General features: G+C 35.4%; 1 protein-coding gene across 1 annotated transcript in view; it reads left to right on the forward strand.

The window, feature by feature from the left end:
* Positions 1–3,180, forward strand: part of Il2 (interleukin 2) — a 5,323-nt gene extending 2,143 nt beyond the window's left edge. Inside the window, exons 3-4 of the mRNA XM_004646155.1 lie at positions 715–861; positions 3,070–3,180. Coding sequence (XP_004646212.1) covers positions 715–861; positions 3,070–3,180 — 258 coding nt within the window. The remainder of the gene's footprint in view (positions 1–714; positions 862–3,069) is intronic.
* Positions 3,181–9,516: the final 6,336 nt, after the last annotated feature.

The following is a 9,516-nucleotide window of genomic DNA, read 5'->3' on the forward strand; positions in this document are numbered from 1 at the left end:
CTCTCTCTCTCTCTCTCTCTCTCTCTCTCTCTCTCTCTCTCTCTCTCTCTCTGTCCCCTCCCTTTGGAGACCTGTCCAAAAATCCTGACCAACTATTATGACTTTTAATTTGGTTGAGACAAATAATACATAATTTAAAAAATGATACAGCAATTGCAGAAAAGCAAAACTTTAACATGCAATTACATATGTCTTGCTTCAGGCAATTAAGACTCATTACTTCCTGGTTAGAATAATCTAATCTAATCTATAACATTTTAGGACCATGACAGATGGTATTCAAGGCTCCTTCTATCCTGTAATATTCTGTGATTCTCAACTCAGATTATTAAATATTAGAATGATAGAATGATTCCTATACTTACACACATTGTATAGCTCTTGTTCTAATGAGGTCTGTGCAGTCTGGAAATTAGTCTACATCTGAGATTGGCATTTGGACACAGAAATGTTGACTTTTTACAAAGCCTAACTTCACTGAAGCAAATGACTCATCAGTTCTTGACTAACAATCTTAGATTTTGAACTTCTTGTTTTTCTAGCTTTATAATTTAAACTGCATTGGTCCACTTTTACAGCAATAATATGAGCAGAGATATTTTGGTAAAAACTATATACTACTACCCTTAATAAAATAAATTGTACATTAACTTCTGATTCTGATGTTTAGTATAGAGTAAGCAAAGCTGATTATTAATTTTCTTATTATACTAGGTCTCAGAGCTGAAACATCTTCAGTGCCTGGAAGAAGAACTCAAACCCCTGGAGGAAGTGCTAAATTTAGCTGAACGCAAAAGCTTACCCTGGGTAGATACAAAGGTGTTCGTCAGTAACATCAATATAACAGTTCTGAACCTAAAGGTAAAAACTTACTTTTATTTGCTGCCCTGGAGGTGGGAAGAAAGTGAGGTGGAGGAGAGAATACTGCATTTTGAGGTGGTGGAACATTTTAGGTATTAGTGGAAGCAGTCATGTACTTAATCAGCTGACATTTAGAGTCCACCATGACCCTGAATCATTTGCAATGTGAGATGATACAATTCATAGTTTTCTTTTGTCATTCAATTGCCAAGTGCAAAATTCAAGAGTTAATAGGTGTATAAATAAATAGCACAATTTTAACCAAATAGTAGAAACAAGTTTCTAAAAGTATGCAACTCTAGCTGTTTCCAAATATGAGTCAGTTTATTAGTGGACTGTTTCAATTTAAATTCTTTAAAGATACATTGAGATCAGTGTCATCTTGACTTTGACAGACTAGGTTCATTATCTGTGAAAAGTTGTAGCAGTTATATTTATTTATTCCATTTCTGTATTTGGAATACATAAATACAGGGTCTACAGTCAGCCCTATAGACCCTGTTGAGCAGTTTTCTCTAAAATTTACTCAGTAACATCAGAAAACTTATTCTAATATAATAATACAAAGTAAAAAAATTAGGAAAGTGAATTTATTTATTTATTTATTTTTTATGCGGTACCAGAGATTGAACCAACTAAAAAATTAGATAAAAATAAGAAAACATGTTTCAAAAGCCCCATACCCTTTCAAATTTAAATGTTACAAGGGCCGGTGAGATGGCTCAGTGGACTAAGGGCCTTTGGAAAGAAAGTGTAGGGACTGGGATTTGATCCTGGTACTGCATGCAGCATTGCACCCCCACCCCTAGGTGCGCTAAACTGGTCAGCCCGAGTCCTGGTATGGTGGTGCACGCCTGTAATGCCAGCACTGAGGAGCCTGAAAATAAGAGGATTATTTTGAGTCTGCGCTGCCTAGTGAGACCCTGTACCAAATACATAAATGGAATAAATAAGCTACAAAGAGATTACAATGTTCACATGTGTATATGAGTGTATCACACTGTAAGAGCTCTTTTCATGGAAATGCTTTTTAAAGGAATCATTTACATTGCATGACTTGCAAGGACTTATTTCAAATTTGAAACAGCCATCCCATGTATATTGAAATATTTCCTTTTCAGCTAGAGGCAGAATTGACATAGCTCCTTTCAGCAGAAGTTAATTTCTATAAGATTAATCTACAGATCTACAGAACAAATTTCTTTTCTTTTCTTTTCTTTTCTTTTCTTTTCTTTTCTTTTCTTTTCTTTTCTTTTCTTTCTTTCTTTTTCTTTTTTTGGTACCGGGGATTAAACTCAGACCTTGCGCTTGCCTGGCAAGTACTTATTCTACTGAGCTATTTCCCTGACCCACAGAACAAAATTTCTAATGCTTAGTCTTTTAAAGTTGGGAAACCTATCTGTATTGATGCTAGGGTGGATTGGCGTGATATGTCTATTTATGATGATGTCCTTCACATAAACTTCCCCCAAACAGAAGCTTGTTCTAATTTACGTAAATATAAATAGGTTCATATAGGGTCAGCCCAATAGCTCAGCAGACAAAAGTGCCTGAGTGCAGTGGCCAGGGCTTGATTCCTGGCATGTGGTGCTGGCCCCATTCCTGGACATGCTGTGATAGTGATTGAGACTGGGTGTGGTGGCATGCGCCTGTAATCCCAGCACTTGGGAGGCTGAAAACAGGAGGATCACTATGAGTGATCTGTGTAGTGAGATCCTGTAGACCCTGTACTAAATGCATAATAAATAAATAAATAGGTTCCTATAAATCAAATAGTAGCAGTTTGTTAATTAGGGTCTAGAAAAAAAGAGTACATATTACTTCATATACATAACCTGTATTGATACAGATATGGATGTAGATGCAGGCCCAGAAAGAGGCGAGGCAACTTTTTGCATACAATATTTAATAAAATATTTGTCTAGAGCTGCTTTCTTTCAGATTCTTATTTGTGTCCAATTCACAAAATGAAACTTGTACTCATTGACAAGAGAATTAACAAATGAGAAAATCCCAACTTGTATGTTGCTCTCAGTTGGTATTATAATAAATATATAATTTTGGCATAGTAATTTGATAATTTCAAGAAAATGTGAATGATTAATATATCTAACACACATAAAAATCAGCATTCTGTAAGATGGGTTGAGAATAAGTGTATGTGGAAAATTACTACAAACTTTAAAACTGTGAAATTTTCTTTTATAGGAATCTGAACCAGCATTTGTGTGTGAAGAAGATGATGAAGGAGTAGACATTATTGAATTTTTGAAGAGATGGATTACCTTTTGCCAGAAAATCAGTTCAAGACTGACTTGATTATCATGTGCCTCCCACTTAAGACAGATGTTTTTCTATTTATTTAAATATTTAAATTTTATATTTATTTTTGAATATATGGTTTGCTACCTTTTGTGACTATTATTCTTAGTCTTCAGATCATAAATATGGATCTTTTGAGATTCTTTTTGTAAGCCCTAGGGGCTCTACAATGGTTTCATTTAAATTATTTATTGGAAAGTATTTATTATTATATTGAATTTTAAATATATGTATGTAGATTAGTTAATAAAATATTTAATAAAATTCTTGATTATAAACAAACGTAGATATGTGTTACTTTGGGAACAGCACAGAAATAAGCAGTACAATATTTATGAATCATTTACATGAACTCCATGATAGCTAAAGCACTTCTAATAATCACTTTCCTCCTAGAGAAAATGTAAATTAAAGAAGGTAGACTTTTCAGTGCTGATCAGGAACTTAGTTTTTGTTTGAGAAATACTTATTTGATGATAATATTTTCCTTTTCCTTAAATTCCAACAAAATTCAGAACACAAGCATACTTCAAATTCTGCCTTAATTTTTTTATGGTGTGTTACTATAATACAATGACTAAGTACTTCAGTACTTCATACTGAAAGTAAGCTTATTTAGCTCATGGTTCTGGAAACTCAATAGCATGCTGATGGCATCTGGTGAGGGCTTCATGGCGGTGTCCTACCACAATGCTGGGAGCTGTGTAAAGGATGATTTCTATGGAGCTGCCAGGCTCACTTACAACAGCACATCCTTCAGCAAGCCATCTAGTCCCATGAAGTCCAACCCACTGTGTGAGATAGCAGTACAGCAATCATGAGAGTGGAGCCCACAAAGTAACTGCCTTTCATTACACCCTGCCTCTTAAATGTTCCATCAGCTTAATGCAACCCGTCACATCGAGGGCCAAATTCTAGCAGATGAAAATTTGGGGGCAAACCATATTAAAACAAAACAAAACACAGCACTCTTTATAGAACTGGTGTATCAGGATGCTTAGGAATACTGGCTGTATCAAAATCCTTTACTGTCCTGGTTGGGCCCTGTCACTTGGGAGCCCTAAAAGGAGGTTTAAGGGACAGAAGAGTTTTGCTTCTTCACCGAGTAGTCTATGGATGGCTATTCCTCCTTACCAAAGAACACAGAATTCCTCAAGCTGGCACTTAGATACTTTTCTTCTGTGCTCTGATGATCTTTCTTTTCATTTCTCTTTTTAAGCTCAAGGATGTTATGCTGTTGTCACAAGCTCTAGGGTTTCCATATTAAGCCATCACAAATTGCTTGTACCTTGACCAAAGCTTTGTAAATCATTACTTTATTAACTTCTCCTTCTAACTGACTATAGTATCTGTTTTCTGCTGAGTTTCAGGTACAGTAATCATAGCAGAAATAACCTAAAGAAATAGATTCTCAATATAAAATGTAGGATGCGAATTGTTCATATATTCAAGAGATACAGCAGTGATAAGACAGAAAAAATGTGTGGGATAAAATAGCATCCTAGTTCTGGCCATATAGCTCAGAGGATTAAAGCACCTGCTTGGGAGTGGCAGAGACCTGGGTTTGATCCCTGGCATGTCGTGCCAGCCCCATACCCAGGTTATGCTGAGATGGTGATTGAGACAGGTGTGGTGGTGCGCACCTGTAATTCCAGTACTTGGGCGGCTGAAAATAGGAGGATCACTACAAGTTCAATCTGTTTAGTGAGACCCCGTACTAAATATATTTTTTAAAAAAGAAAATAGCATCTTAATTTCTTAATTTATCAGTGGTAGCACAGGATGAAATTCAGATGAAGGTAAGAGATCAAATGGCTGTGATATTAAGTTGCAAGACAACTACAGTTATAAGAAGTACAATTGTCATTTATATCCATGTGAGTCTCCAGATAAAGAGCAAATGGGGAAAAATAATAAATTATGAATACATAATTAAAATCATTTGGGTAGCCAGAAGACCTCCTTGGCAGTTTTCAAGGTATTTCTTTCTTTCTTGCAGTCCTAAGGCAACTATGATAGAGGGCAAAGCTGATACCTGATGAGTAAAGGCTCAGATTCTGTAATAGCCTCTGTAATGATGCTAAAATGCAGAGCTTCTCCATAGAGGAAAAAAATGATAAGACTGGGGGAATGAATATATTATGTGAAAACTTCTGATATGACTTAGAAAAAACATTATGTGATATGTAACAGGAGCACTAACAGCAATGGTAAGGGCTGGGGAGATGGCTCAGTGGAATAAGCACTTCCCTAGCAAGTGAAAGGGTCGAGTTCAATCCCTGGTACTGCAAAAAAAAAAAAAAAAAAAAAAGCAATGGTAAATGGTGATGACATAAACCTGGCTTCCCTGACCTCCCTGAGAATAATGGAATCCTGAAATGGTAAAAGTCAGGTGGTAGCTGTTATCCCTCAGAGACGAGGTAAAGGCAAACACCACTATAAACTACTAGGCTGAGCACTGATCAATGTTTTGAGTGAAGAGGAATCTGCAATGGCCACTTCCCAGTTTACAGAATTGAGCCACTTCATAGACCTGGTATCCCTGTTCTAGGGGAAGCATTGCTACAGATGTCTACTTCAAAATTTTCTCCAAGCCTTCCTGGAATGGATGTTTGCCTGTTAGATTATGTACTAAGGAATGGGAAATATCTAGATATTCTGGGAGTGGGTGCTAGATGATGTTTCTGAAGTGATCTAAAAACTCCATTGTAAAGCACCAAGAAGAGTAGAGGATTATGGGGGTCAAGTGTGAGGTGGTACATTAGCATGAGCCTGCCTCAGAAGAGTCTGGAGGGATAACAGGACCTCCTATTGTACACTCTTAAAGTGGCCAAACATGGACAATGGTCAGGTTTTCTCCCTTCAAGAGAGCATGCTGTGGGGAACATAGTTGACTGAAGAAGCTAAGAAAATGCTGAAAAGAACAACTCAACTGTAAGAAATAATAAGTAACTAGTGGCTGATAACAACACAGAATTGCACACCACACACACAGAAAATGAACACTTTAGAAAGTAGACAAGTAACTAGGAAACCCCACCAAAGTTCTCAAACAGAAATTATAGTACTGAAAAGTATAGAAAGTGGAAAATTCACTAGGTGCTCTCAATAGGAAATTAGATATTGATGAAACAAAGAAATAGTAGCAATATTATGCAAAAATTCAAGGCTTAGGGGCTGGGAAGATGACTCAGTGGAATAAGCACTTCCCTGGCAAGCGCAAGGACCTGAGTTCAATCCCTGGTTCTGCCAAAAAAAACTTTCAAGGTTTAGAAAAGGTAGGACACTTCAAAATTAGTTTACTAAACTATCATAACCCTAACATCAAAAGAATAAAGCAGAACCATAATTCAATATTTGAGAAACATAGACACAAAAAGTTATAACAATACAATATACTTGTAAAGCAAAAATTAGTGCTATGTAAGAAAGGTAATATGTATGGCCAAATGGATTTATTCTAGGAATTTGATATTGGTTTAATTTTTAAAAATATGATTGACTACATTAGCAAAAAAATGATAAAGACTATCTGAATCAACTCAATTGTTATTAAAAGTCAATTAAAAATTGAAATAAAAATACTCAGAAAAATCTAGAAGCAACTTTCTTTACATACAAAGCTTCTACACAATATTGGTAATACTATAATAATGATACATGGAATTCTTTTCCCAAGTTTCAAATTAATACTAGGAGAAGAAAATTCATTATCATATATATTCAATGATATAGCATATGTTTAAATGAATGTAGTAAGAAACAAGGAAAACATTGGAAAGGAAAAAATAAATTTGTCATTATTAACAGTTCATGTGCCCTTTCCCATCATGCAAGATGGCGGGTGAAAAAACTGAGAAGCCACATACTAAAGAAAAAAAACCTGAAGCCAGGAAGGCTGCTGCCAGTGGCACTGGTAAAAAGAGTAAGGTGAATGCAAAAAAGTCCAGGAAGGGGCAGCCGAAATCCTATCCTGGTTAGAGGAACTGACTGGTATTCCTGATCTGCTGTGTATTCCAGAAAGGCTTTCTAGAAGAAAAAATATGCAGCTGCTAAATTGAAGATTGAGAAGAAAAAGGAGAAGGTTCTTGCTACCATCACAGAACCAGTCGGTGGTTAAGCTTTGAAAAGTGCCTAGATACTACCCTCCTGAAGAGTGCCCTGAAGGCTGTTAAGCCACAGTAAGAAACCCTTCAGTCAGTATATGAGAAAACTTCGAGCCAGCATCACTCCCAGCACCATCTAGATCATCCTCACCAGGCATCACAGAGGCAAGAGAGTGGTATTCCTGTGGCAGCTGGCCAGTGGCTTGCTACTTGTGACTGGGCCTCTTAGCCTTAGTCGTGTTCCTCTACGAAGAACACACCAGGAATTTGTCCACACCAATTTGTCCACTGTGCTGATATCAATTTTTGTCTCCACAAAAGTTGATATCAGCACAGTGAAAATCCCCAAACACCTCACTGATGCTTATTTTAAGAAGAAGCTGTGCAAACCCAGACACCAGGAGGGTGAGATCTTCGTCACCAAAAAAAAGAGAAAGTGCAGGATGGATCAGAAGGTGGTAGACTCACAGATTTTACCAAAAATCAAAGCTGCTCCTCAGCTCCTATGATCCGTTTTTGCTATGACAAATTGAATTTATCCTTATAAATTAGTGTTCTAAATTTCTTACTAAGAACCTAATTAAATGATATATTTTAAAAACAGTTCATGTGATATACACAGAATCTGTATTTACAAGTATTAGAATAGATTAACTTAGCAAGATTACTAGTAATGTTAATATACATAAAAGACAACTGCATTTTTGTTGTTTTGTCTTATTTGTTTGGTTTTTTTTGACTGAGATTGAATTTACCCACCCACCCACCCCCACCATGAATTCTTTTGTTAAAAATATTGAGACAGGTATCTCTAAGTTGCCTAAGTTAGGCTGAAATTTGCAATCTTCCTGTCCTAGACTCTCAGAGTACTGGGATCACAGGCATTCACCATCATGCCGGGCTCAATTACATTTTTATATGCCAGCATCAAATAAAAAGAATCATATTCATGAACAATGCCATGTGCAGTAGCACCCAAAATCATCTATAAAATAACAGGATATGTATAATAAATAAATATAATAACAATTTAATATATATATAATAAAAATATAAAACAAAATATTATAGTAAACATAAGTTCCTTTAAATTAATGAAACATTACTGAGAAAAATTAAGAGCACAATAAATGAAGGGATACAGCACATTCCTGAATAATGAGACTCAATACTCTTAAGATGTTAATTCTAAGTTTGATCTATAGAGTTAATAAAATATTATTCAAAATTTCAGTAGATTTTATACAAGGGTGTGTGTATGAGGAAGAGGGAAGGTGTGATCCCAACAAAATGAGTGTTAAATTTTCATAACATCATAAATATAGTAAAATATCCATAGTGGGCAAGCCTACAAGGTCTTTGGGTTGATCCCAGACACACACACACACACACATTTTAAAAATCAAGACATGGTGAAGAAAAATAAAACCAGAGAGCTTGTTACCAAACATTAAGATCTATTGTAAAGTGACATAATAATTAAATAAAATATTAAAATGCATATCTTTATGTTTATATCACACATATATGTTTAATTCAGTAGAGAGGACAGATTTTCAATAAATACTATCAAGTCAACTCATCAAAATACATATATATGCATATATATACATGTATGTATATATGTACATATTAGACAAACCGTAAAGACATTTCAAATGTCCATTAATAAATGAATTAATAAACAATAGCAAAAATGTACTATACCGTGCAGTGGGATATTATTTAGACTTAAAAGATGAAGGAAATTCTGATACATTCAATATAGAGATGAACATACTAAGATAAGGAAGTCATTCACAGACCAAAAATATTGTATGATTATATTTTGAAGGATTATGTGGAACAAACACTTGGATAGAGACAGATATAGAGCTTATCAGGGGACTGTAGAAGTAGAGAGTGGGGAGTTATTATTTAATAAAGGTACAGTTTCTCATATGCAATAATCTAAATGACAAAAGCTACCCAAGCAGCAGTTCACTGTGCTAATAAATACCTGAAAGCTAATACCACCACTTCGAGCACCTCTTATAATTGTAGAGGCCAAAGGTAACTTGTATTATTATCATAAATGTCTCAATTAATTTAGTGTAAAATATTTATACAAGTTCTTTTCCCGAAGTCATACACATTTTTGGTCTTTCTCCTCTCTCTTTCTCCTTCTCCTTCTCCTCCTCCTTTTTCTTCTCCTCCTCCTCCTCCTCTTTTTCTTTCTCTTTCTCTT

Source organism: Octodon degus, unplaced genomic scaffold (assembly GCF_000260255.1).
Source record: "Octodon degus isolate 3935 unplaced genomic scaffold, OctDeg1.0 scaffold00256, whole genome shotgun sequence".
In the NCBI taxonomy this organism is placed as follows: domain Eukaryota; kingdom Metazoa; phylum Chordata; class Mammalia; order Rodentia; family Octodontidae; genus Octodon; species Octodon degus.